At 48.2% G+C, this 24,478-nt stretch overlaps 1 protein-coding gene across 1 annotated transcript in view; it reads left to right on the top strand.

Annotated features, from left to right (window-relative positions):
* Positions 1–22,675, top strand: part of cars1 (cysteinyl-tRNA synthetase 1) — a 49,762-nt gene extending 27,087 nt beyond the window's left edge. Inside the window, exons 16-22 of the mRNA XM_079254507.1 lie at positions 11,247–11,315; positions 16,179–16,260; positions 16,330–16,410; positions 16,486–16,553; positions 16,624–16,683; positions 16,757–16,840; positions 22,397–22,675. Coding sequence (XP_079110633.1) covers positions 11,247–11,315; positions 16,179–16,260; positions 16,330–16,410; positions 16,486–16,553; positions 16,624–16,683; positions 16,757–16,840; positions 22,397–22,519 — 567 coding nt within the window. The 3' untranslated portion in view covers positions 22,520–22,675. The remainder of the gene's footprint in view (positions 1–11,246; positions 11,316–16,178; positions 16,261–16,329; positions 16,411–16,485; positions 16,554–16,623; positions 16,684–16,756; positions 16,841–22,396) is intronic.
* The last annotated feature ends 1,803 nt before the right edge of the window (positions 22,676–24,478 follow it).

The raw sequence follows: 24,478 nt of genomic DNA, 5'->3' as shown, positions 1-24,478 counted from the left end.
TTCTGCCTATTACTGCTTCATACTGCTTCATACTGCCTCCTACCGCCTCCTTCTGCCTCCTACTGCTTCATACTGCTTCATACTGCTTCATACTGCCTCCTACTGCTTCATACTGCTTCATAATGCCTCCTACTACCTCCTACTGCTTCATACTGCGTCCTACTGCTTCATACTGCTTCATACTGCCTCCTACTGCCTCCTACTGCTTCATACTACCTCCTACTGATTCATACTGCTTCATGCTGCCTCCTACTGCTTCATACTGCCTCCTACTGCTTCATACTGCTTCATACTGCCTCCTACTGCTTCATACTGCGTCCTACTGCTTCATACTGCTTCATACTGCCTCCTACTACCTCCTACTGCCTCCTTCTGCCTCATACTGCTTCATACTGCTTCATACTGCTTCATACTGCCTCCTACTGCTTCATACTGCCTCCTACTGCCTCCTACTGCTTCATACTACCTCCTACTGCCTCCTTCTGCCTCATACTGCTTCATACTGCTTCATACTGCTTCATACTGCTTCATACTGCCTCCTACTGCCTCCTACTGCTTCATACTGCCTCCTACTGCTTCATACTGCCTCCTTCTGCCTCATACTGCTTCATACTGCTTCATACTGCCTCCTACTGCCTCCTTCTGCCTCCTTCTGCCTCCTACTGCTTCATACTGCCTCCTTCTGCCTCATACTGCTTCATACTGCCTCCTTCTGCCTCATACTGCTTCATACTGCCTCATACTGCCTCATACTGCTTCATACTGCTTCATACTGCCTCCTACTGCCTCTTTCTGCCTCCTACTGCTTCATACTGCCTCCTACTGCTTCATACTGCTTCATACTGCCTCCTACTGCTTCATACTGCCTCATACTGCTTCATACTGCTTTATACTGCTTCATACTGCCTCCTACTGCCTTCTTCTGCCTCATACTGCTTCATACTGCTTCATACTGCCTCCTACTGCTTCATGCTGCCTCCTACTGCTTCATGCTGCCTCATACTGCCTCCTACTGCTTAATACTGCTTCATGCTGCCTCCTACTGCTTCATACTACCTCCTACTGCCTCCTACTGCTTCATACTGCCTCCTACTGCTTCATACTACCTCCTACTGCCTCCTACTGCTTCATACTGCCTCCTACTGCTTCATACTACCTCCTACTGCCTCCTATAGCTTCATACTACCTCCTTCTGCCTCATACTGCCTCCTACTGCTTCATACTGCCTCCTACTGCTTCATACTGCGTCATACTGCCTCCTACTGCTTCATACTGCTTCATGCTGCCTCCTACTGCCTCCTACTGCCTCTTTCTGCCTCCTACTGCTTCATACTGCCTCCTACTGCTTCATACTGCCTCCTACTGCTTCATACTGCTTCATACTGCCTCTTACTGCCTCTTACTGCTTCATACTGCCTCCTACTGCCTCTTTCTGCCTCCTACTGCTTCATACTGCCTCCTACTGCTTCATACCGCCTCCTACTGCTTCATACTGCCTCCTTCTGCCTGCTACTGCTTCATACTGCTTCATACTGCCTCCTACTGCCTCCTACTGCTTCATACTACCTCCTACTGCTTCATACTGCCTCCTACTGCTTCATACTACCTCCTACTGCCTCCTACTGCTTCATACTGCCTCCTTCTGCCTCCTACTGCTTCATACGTCCTCCTTCTGCCTCCTACTGCTTCATACTGCCTCCTACTGCCTCCTACTGCTTCATACTACCTCCTACTGATTCATACTGCTTCATGCTGCCTCCTACTGCTTCATACTGCTTCATACTGCCTCCTACCGCCTCCTTCTGCCTCCTACTGCTTCATACTGCTTCATACTGCCTCCTACTGCTTCATACTGCTTCATGCTGCTTCATAATGCCTCCTACTACCTCCTACTGCTTCATACTGCGTCCTACTGATTCATACTGCTTCATGCTGCCTCCTACTGCCTCCTTCTGCCTCCTACTGCTTCATACTGCTTCATACTGCTTCATACTGCCTCCTACTGCTTCATACTGCTTCATACTGCCTCCTACTGCTTCATACTGCTTCATACTGCCTCCTACTGCTTCATACTGCTTCATAATGCCTCCTACTACTTCATACTGCTTCATACTGCCTCCTACTGCTTCATACTGCTTCATAATGCCTCCTACTACTTCATACTGCTTCATACTGCCTCCTACTGCTTCATACTGCTTCATACTGCCTCCTACTGCTTCATACTGCTTCATACTGCCTCCTACTGCTTCATACTGCTTCATAATGCCTCCTACTACTTCATACTGCTTCATACTGCCTCCTACTGCTTCATACTGCTTCATACTGCCTCCTACTGCTTCATACTGCTTCATACTGCCTCCTACTACTTCATACTGCTTCATACTGCCTCCTACTGCTTCATACTACTTCATGCTGCCTCCTACTACTTCATACTGCTTCATACCGCCTCCTACTGCTTCATACTACTTCATGCTTCCTCCTACTGCTTCATACTGCCTCCTACTGCTTCATACTACCTCCTACTGCTTCATACCGCCTCCTACTGCTTCATACTGCCTCCTACTGCTTCATACTGCTTCATACCGCCTCCTACTGCTTCCTACTGCCTCCTACTGCTTCATACTACTTCATGCTGCCTCCTACTGCTTCATACTGCCTCCTACTGCTTCATACTACCTCCTACTGCTTCATACTGCTTCACACCGCCTCCTACTGCTTCATACTACTTCATGCTGCCTCCTACTGCTTCATACTACCTCCTACTGCTTCATACTGCTTCATACTGCCTCCTACTGCTTCATACTGCCTCCTACTGCTTCATACTGCTTCATACTGCTTCATAATGCCTCCTACTACCTCCTACTGCTTCATACTGCCTCCTACTGCTTCATACTGCCTCCTACTGCTTCATACTGCTTCATACTGCCTCCTACTGCTTCATACTGCTTCATACTGCTTCATAATGCCTCCTACTACCTCCTACTGCTTCATACTGCGTCCTACTGATTCATACTGCTTCATGCTGCCTCCTACTGCCTCCTTCTGCCTCCTACTGCTTCATACTGCTTCATACTGCCTCCTACTGCCTCCTTCTGCCTCCTTCTGCCTCCTACTGCTTCATACTGCTTCATACTGCTTCATACTGCCTCCTACTGCTTCATACTGCCTCCTACTGCTTCATACTGCCTCCTACTGCTTCATAATGCCTCCTACTACCTCCTACTGCTTCATACTGCGTCCTACTGATTCATACTGCTTCATGCTGCCTCCTACTGCCTCCTTCTGCCTCCTTCTGCCTCCTACTGCTTCATACTGCTTCATACTGCATCCTACTGCCTCCTACTGCTTCATACTACCTCCTACTGATTCATACTGCTTCATGCTGCCTCCTACTGCTTCATACTACCTCCTACTGATTCATACTGCTTCATACTGCCTCCTACTGCTTCATACTACCTCATACTGATTCATACTGCTTCATGCTGCCTCCTACTGCTTCATACTGCTTCATACTGCCTCCTACTGCCTCCTACTGCCTCCTTCTGCCTCATACTGCTTCATACTGCCTCCTACTGCTTCATACTGCTTCATACTGCCTCCTACTGCCTCCTACTGCTTCATACTGCCTCCTACTGCCTCCTACTGCCTCCTTCTGCCTCATTCTGCTTCATACTGCTTCATACTGCTTCATACTGCCTCCTACTGCCTCCTACTGCTTCATACTGCCTCCTACTGCTTCATACTGCCTCCTACTGCCTCCTTCTGCCTCATACTGCTTCATACTGCTTCATACTGCTTCATACTGCTTCATACTGCCTCCTACTGCTTCATACTGCCTCATACTGCTTCATACTGCTTTATACTGCTTCATACTGCCTCCTACTGCCTCCTTCTGCCTCATACTGCTTCATACTGCCTCCTACTGCCTCATACTGCTTCATACTGCCTCCTACTGCTTCATACTGCCTCCTACTGCTTCATACTGCCTCCTTCTGCCTCCTACTGCTTCATACTGCCTCCTTCTGCCTCCTACTGCTTCATACTGCCTCCTACTGCTTCATACTGCCTCCTACTGCTTCATACTACCTCCTACTGCTTCATACTGCTTCATGCTGCCTCCTACTGCCTCCTTCTGCCTCCTACTGCTTCATACTGCTTCATACTGCCTCCTTCTGCCTCCTACTGCTTCATACTGCTTCATAATGCCTCCTACTACCTCCTACTGCTTCATACTGCCTCCTTCTGCCTCCTACTGCTTCATACTGCTTCATAATGCCTCCTACTACCTCCTACTGCTTCATACTGCCTCCTACTTCTTCACACTGCTTCATACTGCCTCCTACTGCTTCATACTGCCTCCTTCTGCCTCCTACTGCTTCATACTGCCTCCTACTGCTTCATGCTGCCTCCTACTGCTTCATACTGCCTCCTACTGCTTAATACTGCTTCATGCTGCCTCCTACTGCTTCATACTACCTCCTACTGCCTCCTACTGCTTCATACTGCCTCCTACTGCTTCATACTACCTCCTACTGCCTCCTACTGCTTCATACTGCCTCCTACTGCTTCATACTGCTTCATACTACCTCCTACCGCCTCCTTCTGCCTCCTATAGCTTCATACTGCCTTCTTCTGCCTCCAACTGCCTCCTACTGCTTCATACTGCCTCCTACTGCTTCATACTGCCTCCTACTGCTTCATACTGCGTCATGCTGCCTCCTACTGCTTCATACTGCCTCCTACTGCTTAATACTGCTTCATGCTGCCTCCTACTGCTTCATACTGCTTCATACTGCCTCCTACTGCTTCATAATACCTCCTACTGCCTCCTACTGCTTCATACTACCTCCTACTGCCTCCTATAGCTTCATACTGCCTCCTTCTGCCTCCTACTGCCTCCTTCTGCCTCATACTGCCTCCTACTGCTTCATACTGCCTCCTACTGCTTCATACTGCCTCATACTGCTTCATACTGCCTCCTACTGCCTCCTACTGCTTCATACTGCCTCCTACTGCTTCATACTGCTTCATACTGCCTCATACTGCTTCATACTGCCTCATACTGCCTCCTACTGCCTCTTTCTGCCTCCTACTGCTTCATACTGCCTCCTACTGCTTCATACTGCCTCCTACTGCTTCATACTGCCTCCTACTGCTTCATACTGCTTCATACTGCTTCATAATTCCTCCTACTGCTTCATACTGCCTCCTTCTGCCTCCTACTGCTTCATACTGCTTCATACTGCCTCCTACTGCTTCATACCGCCTCCTACTGCTTCATACTGCCTCCTTCTGCCTCCTACTGCTTCATACTGCTTCATACTGCCTCCTACTGCCTCCTACTGCTTCATACTGCTTCATAATGCCTCCTACTGCTTCATACTGCCTCCTACTGCTTCATACTGCCTCCTTCTACCTGCTACTGCTTCATACTACCTCCTACTGCTTCATACTGCTTCATACTGCTTCATACTACCTCCTACTGCTTCATACTACCTCCTACTGCTTCATACTGCCTCCTACTGCTTCATACTGCCTCCTACTGCCTCCTACTGCTTCATACTGCCTCCTTCTGCCTCCTACTGCTTCATACTGCCTCCTTCTGCCTCCTACTGCTTCATACTGCCTCCTACTGCTTCATACTGCTTCATACTGCCTCCTACTGCCTCCTACTGCTTCATACTACCTCCTACTGATTCATACTGCTTCATGCTGCCTCCTACTGCTTCATACTGCTTCATACTGCCTCCTTCCGCCTCCTTCTGCCTCCTACTGCTTCATACTGCTTCATACTGCCTCCTACTGCTTCATACTGCTTCATACTGCTTCATAATGCCTCCTACTACCTCCTACTGCTTCATACTGCGTCCTACTGATTCATACTGCTTCATGCTGCCTCCTACTGCCTCCTTCTGCCTCCTACTGCTTCATACTGCTTCATACTGCCTCCTACTGCCTCCTTCTGCCTCCTTCTGCCTCCTACTGCTTCATACTGCTTCATACTGCTTCATACTGCCTCCTACTGCTTCATACTGCTTCATACTGCCTCCTACTGCTTCATACTGCTTCATACTGCCTCCTACTGCTTCATACTGCTTCATACTGCTTCATAATGCCTCCTACTACCTCCTACTGCTTCATACTGCGTCCTACTGATTCATACTGCTTCATGCTGCCTCCTACTGCCTCCTTCTGCCTCCTTCTGCCTCCTACTGCTTCATACTGCTTCATACTGCCTCCTACTGCCTCCTACTGCTTCATACTACCTCCTACTGATTCATACTGCTTCATGCTGCCTCCTACTGCTTCATACTGCCTCCTTCTGCCTCATACTGCTTCATACTGCTTCATACTGCCTCCTACTGCTTCATACTGCTTCATAATGCCTCCTACTACCTCCTACTGCTTCATACTGCGTCCTACTGATTCATACTGCTTCATGCTGCCTCCTACTGCCTCCTTCTGCCTCCTACTGCTTCATACTGCTTCATACTGCCTCCTACTGCCTCCTTCTGCCTCCTTCTGCCTCCTACTGCTTCATACTGCTTCATACTGCCTCCTACTGCTTCATACTGCTTCATACTGCCTCCTACTGCTTCATACTGCTTCATACTGCCTCCTACTGCTTCATACTGCTTCATACTGCTTCATAATGCCTCCTACTACCTCCTACTGCTTCATACTGCGTCCTACTGATTCATACTGCTTCATGCTGCCTCCTACTGCCTCCTTCTCCCTCCTTCTGCCTCCTACTGCTTCATACTGCTTCATACTGCCTCCTACTGCTTCATACTACCTCATACTGATTCATACTGCTTCATGCTGCCTCCTACTGCTTCATACTGCCTCCTACTGCTTCATACTGCTTCATACTGCCTCCTACTGCCTCCTACTGCCTCCTTCTGCCTCATACTGCTTCATACTGCCTCATACTGCTTCATACTGCTTCATACTGCTTCATACTGCCTCCTACTGCCTCCCACTGCTTCATACTGCCTCCTACTGCTTCATACTGCCTCCTACTGCCTCCTTCTGCCTCATACTGCTTCATACTGCCTCCTACTGCCTCTTTCTGCCTCCTACTGCTTCATACTGCTTCATACTGCCTCCTACTGCTTCATACTGCCTCATACTGCTTCATACTGCTTTATACTGCTTCATACTGCCTCCTACTGCCTCCTTCTGCCTCATACTGCTTCATACTGCCTCCTACTGCCTCATACTGCTTCATACTGCCTCCTACTGCTTCATACTGCCTCCTACTGCTTCATACTGCCTCCTTCTGCCTCCTACTGCTTCATACTGCCTCCTTCTGCCTCCTACTGCTTCATACTGCCTCCTTCTGCCTCCTACTGCTTCATACTGCCTCCTACTGCTTCATACTGCCTCCTACTGCTTCATACTACCTCCTACTGCTTCATACTGCTTCATACTGCCTCCTACTGCCTCCTTCTGCCTCCTACTGCTTCATACTGCTTCATACTGCCTCCTTCTGCCTCCTACTGCTTCATACTGCTTCATACTGCTTCATAATGCCTCCTACTGCTTCATACTGCCTCCTTCTGCCTCCTACTGCTTCATACTGCTTCATAATGCCTCCTACTACCTCCTACTGCTTCATACTGCCTCTTACTTCTTCACACTGCTTCATACTGCCTCCTACTGCTTCATACTGCCTCCTTCTGCCTCCTACTGCTTCATACTGCCTCCTACTGCTTCATGCTGCCTCCTACTGCTTCATGCTGCCTCCTACTGCCTCCTACTGCTTAATACTGCTTCATGCTGCCTCCTACTGCTTCATACTACCTCCTACTGCCTCCTACTGCTTCATACTGCCTCCTACTGCTTCATACTACCTCCTACCGCCTCCTTCTGCCTCCTATAGCTTCATACTGCCTTCTTCTGCCTCCAACTGCCTCCTACTGCTTCATACTGCCTCCTACTGCTTAATACTGCTTCATGCTGCCTCCTACTGCTTCATACTGCTTCATACTGCTTCATACTGCCTCCTACTGCTTAATACTGCTTCATGCTGCCTCCTACTGCTTCATACTGCTTCATACTGCCTCCTACTGCTTCATGCTGCCTCCTACTGCCTCCTACTGCTTAATACTGCTTCATGCTGCCTCCTACTGCTTCATACTGCTTCATACTGCCTCCTACTGCTTCATACTACCTCCTACTGCCTCCTACTGCTTCATACTGCCTCCTACTGCTTCATACTACCTCCTACTGCCTCCTACTGCTTCATACTACCTCCTACTGCCTCCTATAGCTTCATACTGCCTCCTTCTGCCTCCTACTGCCTCCTTCTGCCTCATACTGCCTCCTACTGCTTCATACTGCCTCCTACTGCTTCATACTGCCTCATACTGCTTCATACTGCCTCCTACTGCCTCCTACTGCTTCATACTACCTCCTACTGCTTCATACTGCCTCATACTGCCTCCTACTGCCTCTTTCTGCCTCCTACTGCTTCATACTGCCTCCTACTGCTTCATACTGCCTCATACTGCTTCATACTGCCTCCTACTGCTTCATACTGCTTCATAATGCCTCCTACTGCTTCATACTGCCTCCTTCTGCCTCCTACTGCTTCATACTGCTTCATACTGCCTCCTACTGCTTCATACCGCCTCCTACTGCTTCATACTGCCTCCTTCTGCCTCCTACTGCTTCATACTGCCTCCTACTGCCTCCTACTGCTTCATACTGCTTCATAATGCCTCCTACTGCTTCATACTGCCTCCTACTGCTTCATACTGCTTCATAATGCCTCCTACTGCTTCATACTGCCTCCTACTGCTTCATACTGCTTCATACTGCTTCATAATGCCTCCTACTGCTTCATACTGCTTCATACTGCTTCATACTGCCTCCTACTGCCTCTTTCTGCCTCCTACTGCTTCATACTGCCTCCTACTGCTTCATACCGCCTCCTACTGCTTCATACTGCCTCCTACTGCCTCCTACTGCTTCATACTGCCTCCTACTGCTTCATACTGCCTCCTACTGCCTCCTACTGCTTCATACTGCCTCCTTCTGCCTCATACTGCTTCATACTGCCTCCTTCTGCCTCCTACTGCTTCATACTGCCTCCTTCTGCCTCCTACTGCTTCATACTGCTTCATACTGCCTCCTACTGCTTCATACTGCTTCATACTGCCTCCTACTGCCTCCTACTGCTTCATACTGCCTCCTACTGCTTCATACTACCTCCTACTGATTCATACTGCTTCATGCTGCCTCCTACTGCCTCCTTCTGCCTCCTACTGCTTCATACTGCTTCATACTGCGTCCTACTGATTCATACTGCTTCATGCTGCCTCCTACTGCCTCCTTCTGCCTCCTACTGCTTCATACTGCTTCATACTGATTCATACTGCCTCCTACTGCCTCCTACTGCCTCCTTCTGCCTCCTACTGCTTCATACTGCTTCATACTGCCTCCTACTGCTTCATACTGCTTCATACTGCCTCCTACTGCTTCATACTGCTTCATACTACCTCCTACTGCTTCATACTGCTTCATACTGCCTCCTACTACCTCCTACTGCTTCATACTGCGTCCTACTGATTCATACTGCTTCATGCTGCCTCCTACTGCCTCCTTCTGCCTCCTTCTGCCTCCTACTGCTTCATACTGCTTCATACTGCTTCCTACTGCCTCCTACTGCTTCATACTACCTCCTACTGCTTCATACTGCGTCCTACTGATTCATACTGCTTCATGCTGCCTCCTACTGCTTCATACTGCCTCCTACTGCCTCCTTCTGCCTCATACTGCTTCATACTGCTTCATACTGCCTCCTACTGCTTCATACTGCCTCCTACTGCCTCCTTCTGCCTCATACTGCTTCATACTGCTTCATACTGCCTCCTACTGCCTCCTTCTGCCTCATACTGCTTCATACTGCCTCCTTCTGCCTCATACTGCTTCATACTGCCTCATACTGCTTCATACTGCTTCATACTGCCTCCTACTGCCTCCTTCTGCCTCATACTGCTTCATACTGCCTCCTTCTGCCTCATACTGCTTCATACTGCCTCATACTGCTTCATACTGCTTCATACTGCCTCCTACTGCCTCCTACTGCCTCTTTCGGCCTCCTACTGCTTCATACTGCCTCCTACTGCTTCATACTGCTTCATACTGCCTCCTACTGCTTCATACTGCTTCATACTGCCTCCTACGTCTTCATACTGCCTCATACTGCTTCATACTGCTTTATACTGCTTCATACTGCCTCCTACTGCTTCATACTGCCTCATACTGCTTCATACTGCCTCATACTGCTTCATACTGCTTCATACTGCTTCATACTGCCTCCTACTGCTTCATACTGCTTCATACTGCCTCCTACGTCTTCATACTGCCTCATACTGCTTCATACTGCTTCATACTGCTTCATACTGCCTCCTACTGCTTCATACTGCTTCATACTGCCTCCTACTGCTTCATACTGCCTCATACTGCTTCATACTGCTTTATACTGCTTCATACTGCCTCCTACTGCTTCATACTGCTTCATAATGCCTCCTACTGCTTCATACTGCCTCATACTGCTTCATACTGCTTCATACTGCTTCATACTGCCTCCTACTGCTTCATACTGCTTCATAATGCCTCCTACTGCTTCATACTGCCTCATACTGCTTCATACTGCCTCATACTGCTTCATACTGCTTCATACTGCTTCATACTGCCTCCTACTGCTTCATACTGCTTCATACTGCCTCCTACTGCTTCATACTGCCTCATACTGCTTCATACTGCTTTATACTGCTTCATACTGCCTCCTACTGCTTCATACTGCCTCATACTGCTTCATACTGCTTTATACTGCTTCATACTGCTTTATACTGCTTCATACTGCCTCCTACTGCTTCATACTGCTTTATACTGCTTCATACTGCCTCCTACTGCTTCATACTGCCTCATACTGCTTCATACTGCTTTATACTGCTTCATACTGCCTCCTACTGCTTCATACTGCCTCATACTGCTTCATACTGCTTTATACTGCTTCATACTGCTTTTTACTGCTTCATACTGCCTCCTACTGCTTCATACTGCCTCATACTGCTTCATACTGCTTTATACTGCTTCATACTGCCTCCTACTGCTTCATACTACACTTGTTGCCTCTCGTTTTCTTTTCCAGACGGATTAAATGAGTTTATTCTGTTAATGGATGGCTTGGTCAGTGAACACAGCATCTAACATGAAAACCTTTTCATCTGCAGATATTCGGTGCGATCGAAGGATCGGAGCCCCTCGGGTTCCCTGTGGGAGGACAGAGTCAGGCTGTCGATGTAAGTTCTATTGTATTCTATTCTACAGTCATTTAGCCGATGCTTTTATCTAAAGCAACTTGCATATGAGTGAGAACAACACAAGCACAAAATTAAACAGTAGAGGACATTGTAGGAACATGCTAGTGGACTGTCCATTTGGATGCAGGTCCTTGCATAAAGTACTACAGGCTATTTTTTTTAAACTCCCTTCCGACCATATAATACCATCTATGTTACAATACAAAGAATTAATACCATAAAGTTTGTTGCAAAGAACTGGGCTAAGTTCTCCAACTTTCCAACAAATACAGCTAAACTAAGTGTTGAAGTTCTCCTTGAAGAGCTGAGTCTTCAGCTGGGTCTGAAAGTAGACAGGGACTCTGCAGAGCGGACAGAGTTTGGGAGATCATTCCACCATCGTGGAACAACAGAGGAAAAGAGTCTGGCTGGTGATTTAGTCCCACGTTGTGGTGGTAACACGAGGCGTCTTTCACTGGTGGAACGTAGCTGTGGAGAGGGAGTGTAGGTCTGGATTAGGGAGTGAAGGTAGACGGGAGCCGTTTGAGTTATTGTTTTGTAAACCAGAAGCAAAGCTTTAAATTTGATCTGTGCTGCAACTGGAAACCAGTGAAGTGGGATTAGCAGCGGAGTGGCATGAGCTCGTTTGAGTTGGTAGAAAACCAGACGTGCTGCTGGTTCTGGATCATCTGCAGAGGTTTAACCAGCATGCAGGCAGACCTGCCAGTAGGGAACTGCAGTAATCCATGTGTGAGATGACCAGAACCTGAACCAGAAGCTGAGTCGTGTGTTCTGTCAGGTACGTCTGATTCTCTTGATGTTGTAGAGAGCATATCAGCAGGTACGGGCAACCGAGGCAACATGGACCTTAAAGGTCAGCTGGTCATCCACCATGACACCCAGATTCCTGGCAGCAGACGTAGGAACAAGTGTGACAGAGTGGAGCTTCACACGTACCTGCAGAGGTAAGGAAGGATCGGCTGGACAGACTATGAGCTCTGTCTTGGACAGATGGAGCTGAAGGTGGCGATCCTTCATCCATGCAGAGATATCAGCAAGACAAGCTGATATTCTCAGAGAAACGTTGTGTCGTCTGGTGGGAAGGAAAGGAAAAGCTGAGTGTCATCTGCATGGCAGTGGTAGAAGAAGCCATGAGAACTTCTAACTGCACCGAGTGAGGAGGTGTATGGTGGAAAGAGAAGAGGGCCGAGCACCGATCCCTGAGGCTCCCCTGTTTTCATGTGATCTGGACACTTCTCCTCACCAGGATACTCTGAAGGATCTTCCTGAGAGGTAGGACGTGGACCACGAGAGGACAGATCCAGAGATGCCGAGCTCAGAGAGTGGAGAGGAGAATCTGATGGTTGGCAGAACCAGCAGACAGGTCCAGCAGGACCAGGACTGACCGGTGGATCTGGTCCAGCAGGACCAGGACTGACCAGTGGATCTGGTCCAGCAAGACCAGGACTGACAGGTGGATCTGGTCCAGCAGGACCAGGACTGACAGGTGGATCTGGTCCAGCAGGACCAGGACTGACCGGTGGATCTGGTCCAGCAGGACCAGGACTGACCGGTGGATCTGGTCCAGCAGGACCAGGACTGACCAGTGGATCTGGTCCAGCCGGAGGGAATCGGTAACCGACAGGAGAGCAGTTCCAGTGGAATGGCCTCGCCTAAAGCCAGACTGATGTGGATCTAACTGGTTTCTATCATGGAGGAACTGGGAGACTGAAGACGACCCGCTCCAGTAGTGTGGACATGAACGGCACCAGTGGGACCAGCCGGTAGTTTCCAACCTGGACTGGGTTGAGTGTGGGTTTCTTCAGCAGCGGGGTGACCCGAGCTTGCTGGAAGACAGAGGGAAAGACAGCGGATTCCAGAGAGGAGATGATAATATGGGTCACTGCAGATTGATTGGAGGTAAAATGCTCTGCAGGATGTCGGTAGGGACCGGATCCAGAGGACAGATAGTGGCTTTAGAGTTGACTAGAAGTTTAGAGACTTGGTCCTCATTCAGAGGGCAGAAAGAGCAAAGTGAGGCACCACTAGCTGGATGTGGTGGACTGAGCTGGTCAGGCTCAGAGAAGTGATTCCTGATGGTAGCAACCTTTTCAGTAAAACAGGAAGCCAACATGTCTGCAGTCAGCGTGGCGGGAGGCTGAGCAGCTGCTGGAGAAAGAAGACAGTTGAAGGCCATGAACAGCTGCCGTGTGTTGGGAGCATTGTGGATCTGCTTCTGATAGAAGTCTATGTTGGCAGCCGTCAGGCTGGATGTGAAGACTGAGAGGTTCTGCTGGGACTCTGACAAGTCAGGGACTTCTTTTCTTTCTGCTGGCCTGAGACCTGCTCTGTGACGTCTCAGTGAGCCATGGACTGGGAGGGTTTAGTCTGGCTGCTTCAGACAGCAGAGGACAGAGTTTGTCCAGAGAGGAGGCCAGAGAGGAGCAGAGTGTTTCTGGAGCCTCATTAACAGACAGGAAGGAGGAGTCTGAGTGGGAAGGGACGCTAGAGGAAACCTGCTCACACAGCTGTGTAGGGGTGACACATCCCAGCTTTCTGTGCTAGGAAACCAGCTTTGGAGCCTCCGGAGTGTCATGAGGAAGGAGGGCTGAGAATGTGACCAGGAGGTGGTCTGACAGGTGCGGGGGGGGGACTGGCAGATCAGCTGTGGACCAGTTCCTGGTCAGGACCAGATCCATAGTGCTGCCGGCTTAGTGTGTCGGAGGAGTCTGGACCGGTCTGAGACTGAAGGAGGTTCATAAAGTCATTGACCTGAGTGTGAATATTTAAGTCTCCCATGACAATTAGGGGTGTGACATCATCAGGTGTGTCAGAGAGTAACATATCCATCTCAGAGATAAAGTGGTTCATGTTGCCTCCTGGAGGCCATATATGACCAGAATGTATGTATCGGTCGGAGCAGAGACCTGGATTACATGATGAGCAGGAAGCCATGGGACACAGAGAGGTAAAGCTCCATGTTTTAGGAAGCAGGACGCCCGTTCCACCTCCTCGTCCAGCAGAGCGAGGTGTCTGGGTGAAATCTGCGTTAAGGGAGAGGACAGCAGGAGTCGCTGTGTTTTCCGGACGGATCCAGGTCTCAGTCAGGACCAGGACCTGAACGTCTGAGACTGACATCAGAGAACTGATGAATTCTGTTTTATTTACTACGGACTGACAGTTCCAGAGACGGGAGGTGACAGAGGATGAGGACAGTGTGGGAGACGGTGGTCCAGAGAGGTCTAGAGGACTGCCTTGTCTGTGGGAGACAGGCCTTGGTCTGTCCCCGTATCAGACGGGGATGGTTGGAGACACGTGGTAATGTGAGCTTAGCTGCGGCTAAGTAGAAATGTTTTCTGTAGAAGAACTCTTAACAGTCCTTATGTCCTCCAGTGGACTGGATTTCTCCTTTTTAGTCAATTTTCTGGAGACAAAAATCAATAAACTGCTATAAATTAATCAAACTTCAATATTTTCTTCTGCTTGGTTGACGTAAACCTTCAACATCCAGTTTATTTCTGCAACACTTCATGCAAAAACATGGAAAAGAATCATTTAGCCATCTGAAGAATAGCAGAGAGTTTTTTGTGATGTTGACACACATCGACATAAAAGTTAAGCAACAAAGCCAATTGGATCGTTTTATGTTACACAAAAAACTGCTATAAAATCATCACACATCTCTTTTTATGCTTTTTTAATCCGAAATCATTTTATCTTCAGACCTGCTCAAAAGCAACCAAACATTCAATTATTTTATTATTTTAGACCCTTGAAATGCTGGTTTAATTGTCATATTATTGCAAATTTATTCCAAAAGAAAATAAACACAAAATTGATCTGTTGCTAATGAAATGGAAATGAAGCTTTTAGGGGAATTATGGACATTTAAAAGATCAGCAGCAAAGCTGATGTGAAGTGATTGTTGTCAAAATGTTCATAAAATCTGCCATCAGATCATGTCATTTTTTATTTTCCTTTTTTCCTATAAACCACTTAAACAACTGTAAAACTACTAAACATTTCGCCACATTTAGGATTTTAACCCTTTTAATATCCGTTTCGTTACTTTGAACTCTTCATTAAACATGACTTATGTTCCATATCAGTGCTTTGTGAAATTCCAGTCTGGAATATGTCCAGGATTAACAGCGTTATTATGTAGCATCAGAAAATCCCTCTGAAGCTCTTCATGGCCAAAAAGTCCCACCGACTTCCTGTTAAACTGTGTTTTTTAATCCCAGTCATTCCAGTTCAACCTTTATTCTTTATGGTCAGAGTGGTGACGATCTGAGGAGTCGTGATGGTTTCCAGTTTGTCCAGCTGATTCGGCGTGTTTGCTGCTGAAGGCAGGTGCAGGAAATTCTCCTGGGTTTACAATGGAGCCACCAGGGGGCGCCAAAACGTCCCTGTGTATTTTATCATTAATAAAATGTTGGTTTGATGTGATTTGAAGAAATTATTTCTCACACACAAGATGAGAAATGAAATTTATATTTGTTTTAATGTTTGGACATTTTTGGCCGCTGAGGAGGTAAATTTGAGTAAGTTACCGAGGTTAAGATGTGATCGTTGTTTAGTTTGACAGACTTCATCTGAAGACATGGAATTTATATCACTGTTTTATATTCATAATGTAAACATAACATTAGCAAAGCAGCATAACCAGCAGGTGGCGTTAGAGTTCTTTACACTGTATAAACTCAGGATTTAAGAAGAAAAAGCCAAATTTAACTGCAGCATAAGTGGTTTCCATAGCGATGGTCGCGTTTCCAGCTCCATGAACATCCTCCCCTCTGAACGACGTCAGGACTTCTGACAAACTAAAACATTTAGAAAGTTTTCCTTCCAACCTGCCTGCAGCTGGAGAGCACGGTGATGCCGTACCTCACGGCGCTGTCCGACTTCAGGGAGAAAGTTCGGAATATCGCCCGGGAGCAGAAAGGTAAGTTCTCACAACCGCATTCAGTCGCCGTTTTCCTTCCCGGAGTGACTTTTCCTCCGACTCGCCCAGTGATGCAGCTGCTGCAGCTCTGCGACGCCATCCGGGACGACACGCTGCCGGAGCTGGGGGTCCGGCTGGAGGACCATGAAGGTGAGTCTGGAAGCGTGTCGGCAGTTTTCTGCAGGAGGAGTTGAATGAAATGATAAACGGAGTGGTTTGCTGCAGGTTTGCCCACTGTGGTAAAACTGGTGGACAAGGAGACGTTGCAGAAGGAGAAAGAAGAGAAGAAGAGGGTAAGGACATGGGATGACGGCAGTGTATGATGGAGGGATCGCATCAGGATTGTCTTTTCCTCCTTCACAGATAGAAGAGGAGAAGAAGAGGAGGAAGGAGGAAGCAGCTCAGAGGAAACGGGAGCAGGAGGTCAGTCTGACGTCTTTCTGTGATTCGCAAAGCTTTTCTACTACTGACTTCTTCTTTTTCTTCTTCCTTTCAGACGGCTAAACTCGCCAAGATGAAAATCCCTGCCAGTGAAATGTTCCGCTCCGAAACGGACAAGTATTCCCAGTTTGACGAAACGGTAAATCATTCTGAAGGAACGTTCAGTTCAGCTTCATTTTTCAGCCTAAAGGTGCGTTTCTGCTCCCTTCTGTACGAAATAGTCGCGCTGCGTTTTTCACCTCACCGTGGTCCGCCCGTCCACCAGGGGGCGGTGTTGTGTTCAGACATCTGACAGCTGTTGGTAGCGCTGATGCGTCACTATGACGTCGTTTTCAGCCTCTCAAAAACACCGGAAGAAGAAGAAGAACATGCATTTTTTTCCACGACTTCAACTTCTTCAGGTGCTTTTTATTTGGCAGTTTCTGCCATGGACACGATAAACAAAGAGTAGACCAGCGTCGCTGCCATATCGCATGGGTCTCCACCATATTGAATGGGTCTCCACCATATTAGATGGGTCTCCACCATATTGAATGGGTCTCCACCATATTAGATGTGTCTCCACCATATTAGATGGGTCTCCACCATATTAGATGTGTCTCCACCATATTGAATGGGTCTCCACCATATTGAATGGGTCTCCACCATATTGAACGGGTCTCCACCATATTGAACGGGTCTCCACCATATTGAACGGGTCTCCACCATATTGGACGGGTCTCCACCATATTAGATGTGTCTCCACCATATTGAACGGGTCTCCACCATATTGAACGGGTCTCCACCATATTGAACGGGTCTCCACCATATTAGATGTGTCTCCACCATATTAGATGGGTCTCCACCATATTAGATGTGTCTCCACCATATTGAATGGGTCTCCACCATATTGAATGGGTCTCCACCATATTGAACGGGTCTCCACCATATTGAACGGGTCTCCACCATATTGAACGGGTCTCCACCATATTGGACGGGTCTCCACCATATTAGATGTGTCTCCACCATATTGAACGGGTCTCCACCATATTGAACGGGTCTCCACCATATTGGACGGGTCTCCACCATATTGGATGGGTCTCCACCATATTGAATGGGTCTCCACCATATTGAATGGGTCTCCACCATATTGGATGTGTCTCCACCATATTGAATGGGTCTCCACCATATTGAACGGGTCTCCACCATATTGAACGGGTCTCCACCATATTGGACGGGTCTCCACCATATTGGACGGGTCTCCACCATATTGAATGGGTCTCCACCATATTGGATGTGTCTCCACCATATTGAATGGGTCTCCACCATATTGAATGGGTCTCCACCATATTGGATGGGTCTCCACCATATTGAATGGGTCTCCACCATATTGAATGGGTCTCCACCATATTGAATGGGTCTCCACCATATTGAACGGGTCTCCACCATATTGGATGTGTCTCCACCATATTGAATGGGTCTCCACCATATTGAATGGGTCTCCACCATATTGAACGGGTCTCCACCATATTGGACGGGTCTCCACCATATTGGACGGGTCTCCACCATATTGAATGGGTCTCCACCATATTGAATGGGTCTCCACCATATTGAATGGGTCTCCACCATATTGGATGGGTCTCCACCATATTGAACGGGTCTCCACCATATTGGATGGGTCTCCACCATATTGAATGGGTCTCCACCATATTAGATGGGTCTCCACCATATTGAATGGGTCTCCACCATATTGGATGGGTCTCCACCATATTAGATGGGTCTCCACCATATTGAATGGGTCTCCACCATATTGGATGTGTCTCCACCATATTAGATGGGTCTCCACCATATTGAATGGGTCTCCACCATATTGAACGGGTCTCCACCATATTGGACGGGTCTCCACCATATTGAATGGGTCTCCACCATATTGAATGGGTCTCCACCATATTGAACGGGTCTCCACCATATTGGACGGGTCTCCACCATATTGAATGGGTCTCCACCATATTGGATGGGTCTCCACCATATTGGAGGGGTCTCCACCATATTGAATGGGTCTCCACCATATTGAATGGGTCTCCACCATATTGGATGGGTCTCCACCATATTGGATGGGTCTCCACCATATTGGAGGGGTCTCCACCATATTGGAGGGGTCTCCACCATATTGAATGGGTCTCCACCATATTGGAGGGGTCTCCACCATATTGGAGGGGTCTCCACCATATTGAAGGGGTCTCCACCATATTGGAGGGGTCTCCACCATATTGAACGGGTCTCCACCATATTGAACGGGTCTCCACCATATTGAACGGGTCTCCACCATATTGGATGGGTCTCCACCATATTGAACGGGTCTCCTCCATATTGGATGGGTCTCCACCATATTGAATGGGTCTCCACCATATTGGATGGGTCTCCACCATATTGGATGGGTCTCCACCATATTGAATGGGTTTCCACCATATTGGATGGGTCTCCACCATATTGGAGGGGTCTCCACCATATTGGAGGGGTCTCCACCATATTGGAGGGGTCTCCACCATATTGGATGGGTCTCCACCATATTGAATGGGTCTCCACCATATTAGATGGGTCTCCACCATATTGGAGGGGTCTCCACCATATTGGATGGGTCTCCACCATATTGGAGGGGTCTCCACCATATTGAATGGGTCTCCACCATATTAGATGGGTCTCCACCATATTGGACGGGTCTCCACCATATTGAATGGGTCTCCACCATATTGGACGGGTCTCCACCATATTAGATGGGTCTCCACCATATTGGACGGGTCTCCACCATATTGAATGGGTCTCCACCATATTGGAGGGGTCTCCACCATATTGAATGGGTCTCCACCATATTGAAGGGGTCTCCACCATATTGGAGGGGTCTCCACCATATTGAACGGGTCTCCACCATATTGGACGGGTCTCCACCATATTGAATGGGTCTCCACCATATTGGACGGGTCTCCACCATATTGGACGGGTCTCCACCATATTGGAGGGGTCTCCACCATATTGGAGGGGTCTCCACCATATTGGAGGGGTCTCCACCATATTGGATGGGTCTCCACCATATTGGATGGGTCTCCACCATATTGAATGGGTCTCCACCATATTGAATGGGTCTCCACCATATTAGATGGGTCTCCACCATATTAGATGGGTCTCCACCATATTAGATGGGTCTCCACCATATTAGATGGGTCTCCACCATATTAGATGGGTCTCCACCATATTAGATGGGTCTCCACCATATTGAATGGGTCTCCACCATATTAGATGGGTCTCCACCATATTGGATGGGTCTCCACCATATTGGATGGGTCTCCACCATATTAGATGGGTCTCCACCATATTGGACGGGTCTCCACCATATTGGACGGGTATCCACCATAATGGACGGGTCTCCACCATATTGAATGGGTCTCCACCGTATTAGATGGGTCTCCACCATATTGAATGGGTCTTCACCATAATGGATGGGTCGCCGCCATATTGGATGGGTCTCTGCTTTCGAGTCTTGCTGCAGAGTCAACGTAGTTTCCCCACATAAGTGTTTTCTGTGGATCAACGCGTATATATTACACACAAACAAAACACTTTTCTACATAACTGGTTTATAAATAATGTTAACACAGTGAATAATCTACTGAATGATAAATTTTACTCCTATGAGGTGTTTATGGATAAATATGATATTGATGTTTCACAAAGAGAGTTTTACATGGTAGCATAATTACCTCCACCATGGAGGTCATGTTTTTACCGCTTTTATCTGTGTGTTCTTTTGTGTTCAAGATAACTTAAAACATTCTGGACGGATTTTGATTAAATTTTCAGGACTTGTTGGAAACATGAAAATGAAGAACTGATTTAATTCTGGTGGTGATCCAGATCACCGTTTGGTTCCAGGAACTTTTTAAAGGCCTTGGCAGAGGTTTACATTCTCAGAGTTTTTCTGGGTAACTTTTGAATTGTACAGTCTTGATACAAAACTTTATTTTCAGACTTTGTAAAACTGTATCTCTGTATTGATAAATTAATAAATGTAAATAAAAGAAAGAGTCAACTGTAGTCAAGAGAAAGCAGCAACTATTCCCGTATGTTGTTCAGCATACGTTTGCAATAACCAGCAAAATATTGAAAGCAGATCATGTGGAATTACATTTCACAAGGTTGAATAATAATTTCTTTGACAAGATAAAAATATTCATTCATTTTCCTGACCACTTATCCAATTCAGGGTGGCAGGAAGCTGGAGCCTATCCCAGCAGTCTTTGTGTGAAAGGCAGGGTACACCCTGGACAGCTCGCCATAGAGACAAACAACCGCTCACTCCTAGGGGCGATTTAGAGTAACCAGTTAACCTAACATCATGTCTTTGGAGGATGGGAGGAACCCAGAGAGAACCCAGCATGCACGGGGAGAACATGCAAACTCCACACAGAAAGACCGCTGTTCAAACCTCGAACCAGCAGCCTTCTTGCTGTGAGGCCACCGTGCAGCCCCCAAGATAATAAAATAATAATAAAAGATAATAAAATAAATAAATACCAATGCATCAATAAACAATCAAACATGTTAGTATCAAATTCATTTATACATTTATTTATATTGCATCTGCCTTGTGTCCCAGTTAAATAGCATTATAAAAATATGTCAGCACATAGTTTTTAATGTTTTACAGTGTGTTCAGACCAAACGCATTTTGAGCGTCCAGAGCGGCAGGTTTCCATGTAACGTCTATGTGGACGTGCGGCAAGGGGGCGTCGAGCTTTCTCGCATCGCGTTTTGGGCGTCAGTGTTCCGCGCAGAACGCGCCCAAAATTTAAGAAATGTTTTAAGCTCACCTTGCGTTCGGCGCAGAACGCGCGTCAAAAGCCAGAGATGGACTGAACTTTGGCCACTCGACGCGGGGCGTCAACCAATCAGAACCATCAGCTGGCAGCTCCTGGAGGACTCCTGAACCCAGACACGGGGCTGAGACGCCGTTACTCCGTGTAGTATTTAGGATAACCGTTCCTTGCTAAAAAGCTGAATGTTACTGATTTGGCAACGTAGCAGGTTACGTTGCCTAGCAACGCTTTGTTTGGGGGCCGCGGTGGCTCTTGTTGCATTAACAGTGACTATCACTGCCCTACGACGACGTCCTCTAGCTTTATTTATTAAATAAAACCATGCCGTCTCTCTACTGCACCGCCATCATTCAGACTGACTGGAAGGAAAACTCCGCCTCCCTCCTCTCTTTCCCGCTGCGTTTGCCGCTCGCTGCAGACAAGCGTTGGGAGTGTTTTGGGCGTCGGACACAAAAGTGGCAGTTTAGTGAGCAGCGTCGAGCGTTTGGTCTGAACACACCGATCTGTATCATAATAATATCTCTGTCCTTTGTAACAAACCAAACTGAGAAAAAAATTCGGTAAAAATTGGTGAAGTTCTTGTCGTGGTTAGACCTACACCTTACAGATAAATGCATCGGAGGCGCATGGAGACCCATCCAAGATGGCGGCGTGATTAGTTTACCAACTTGTTTATACATTCATATTTAAAACATGAACTCTCAGTCATGGTTTAATCGGGACAACTGTGGTTAAAGAGACACAAAATGCTGTAATATTTTCTACATTTACCATTAGAAGGATTGAATGTTGGTATTGATCTCCTTCAAGCTGTGAGATGTTTTCCTTCCTGTCGCTGCCTCCAGGGTTTCCCCACTCATGACGCTGAAGGAAAGGAGCTGAGCAAAGGTCAGACGAAGAAGCTGCGGAAGCTGTACGAGGCCCAGGAGAAGCTGCACACCGAGTATCTGACCCAAAACAGCGTCTGAGCCGCCATCCAGGAAAGGCCAGGAGACTCGCCATCGTCCGGCCTCATACCACACACAGGCACCCGTACCGCGTCTTTATGTACCACACACAGGCACCCGTACCGCGTCTTTATGTACCACACACAGGCACCCGTACCGCGTCTTTATATACCACACACAGGCACCCGTACCGCGTCTTTATATACCACACACAGGCACCCGTACCGCGTCTTTATGTACCACACACAGGCACCCGTACCGCGTCTTTATGTACCACACACAGGCACCCGTACCGCGTCTTTATATACCACACACAGGCACCCGTACCGCGTCTTTATATACCACACACAGGCACCCGTACCGCGTCTTTATATACCACACACAGGCACCCGTACCGCGTCTTTATGTACCACACACAGGCACCCGTACCGCGTCTTTATATACCACACACAGGCACCCGTACCGCGTCTTTATATACCACAGACAGGCACCCGTACCGCGTCTTTATGTACCACACACAGGCACCCGTACCGCGTCTTTATATACCACACACAGGCACCCGTACCGCGTCTTTATGTACCACACACAGGCACCCGTACCGCGTCTTTATGTACCACACACAGGCACCCGTACCGCGTCTTTATGTACCACACACAGGCACCCGTACCGCGTCTTTATGTACCACACACAGGCACCCGTACCGCGTCTTTATGTACCACACACAGGCACCCGTACCGCGTCTTTATATACCACACACAGGCACCCGTACCGCGTCTTTATGTACCACACACAGGCACCCGTACCGCGTCTTTATATACCACACACAGGCACCCGTACCGCGTCTTTATGTACCACACACAGGCACCCGTACCGCGTCTTTATGTACCACACACAGGCACCCGTACCGCGTCTTTATATACCACACACAGGCACCCGTACCGCGTCTTTATATACCACACACAGGCACCCGTACCGCGTCTTTATATACCACACACAGGCACCCGTACCGCGTCTTTATGTACCACACACAGGCACCCGTACCGCGTCTTTATATACCACACACAGGCACCCGTACCGCGTCTTTATATACCACACACAGGCACCCGTACCGCGTCTTTATGTACCACACACAGGCACCCGTACCGCGTCTTTATGTACCACACACAGGCACCCGTACCGCGTCTTTATATACCACACACAGGCACCCGTACCGCGTCTTTATATACCACACACAGGCACCCGTACCGCGTCTTTATATACCACACACAGGCACCCGTACCGCGTCTTTATGTACCACACACAGGCACCCGTACCGCGTCTTTATATACCACACACAGGCACCCGTACCGCGTCTTTATGTACCACACACAGGCACCCGTACCGCGTCTTTATATACCACACACAGGCACCCGTACCGCGTCTTTATGTACCACACACAGGCACCCGTACCGCGTCTTTATGTACCACACACAGGCACCCGTACCGCGTCTTTATGTACCACACACAGGCACCCGTACCGCGTCTTTATATACCACACACAGGCACCCGTACCGCGTCTTTATGTACCACACACAGGCACCCGTACCGCGTCTTTATGTACCACACACAGGCACCCGTACCGCGTCTTTATGTACCACACACAGGCACCCGTACCGCGTCTTTATGTACCACACACAGGCACCCGTACCGCGTCTTTATATACCACACACAGGCACCCGTACCGCGTCTTTATATACCACACACAGGCACCCGTACCGCGTCTTTATATACCACACACAGGCACCCGTACCGCGTCTTTATATACCACACACAGGCACCCGTACCGCGTCTTTATATACCACACACAGGCACCCGTACCGCGTCTTTATATACCACACACAGGCACCCGTACCGCGTCTTTATATACCACACACAGGCACCCGTACCGCGTCTTTATATACCACACACAGGCACCCGTACCGCGTCTTTATATACCACACA

The sequence above is a fragment of the Telmatherina bonti genome, assembly GCF_933228915.1.
Source record: "Telmatherina bonti genome assembly, chromosome: 1".
Lineage (NCBI taxonomy): Eukaryota > Metazoa > Chordata > Actinopteri > Atheriniformes > Telmatherinidae > Telmatherina > Telmatherina bonti.
This window is presented reverse-complemented; position numbering and strand designations above follow the sequence as displayed.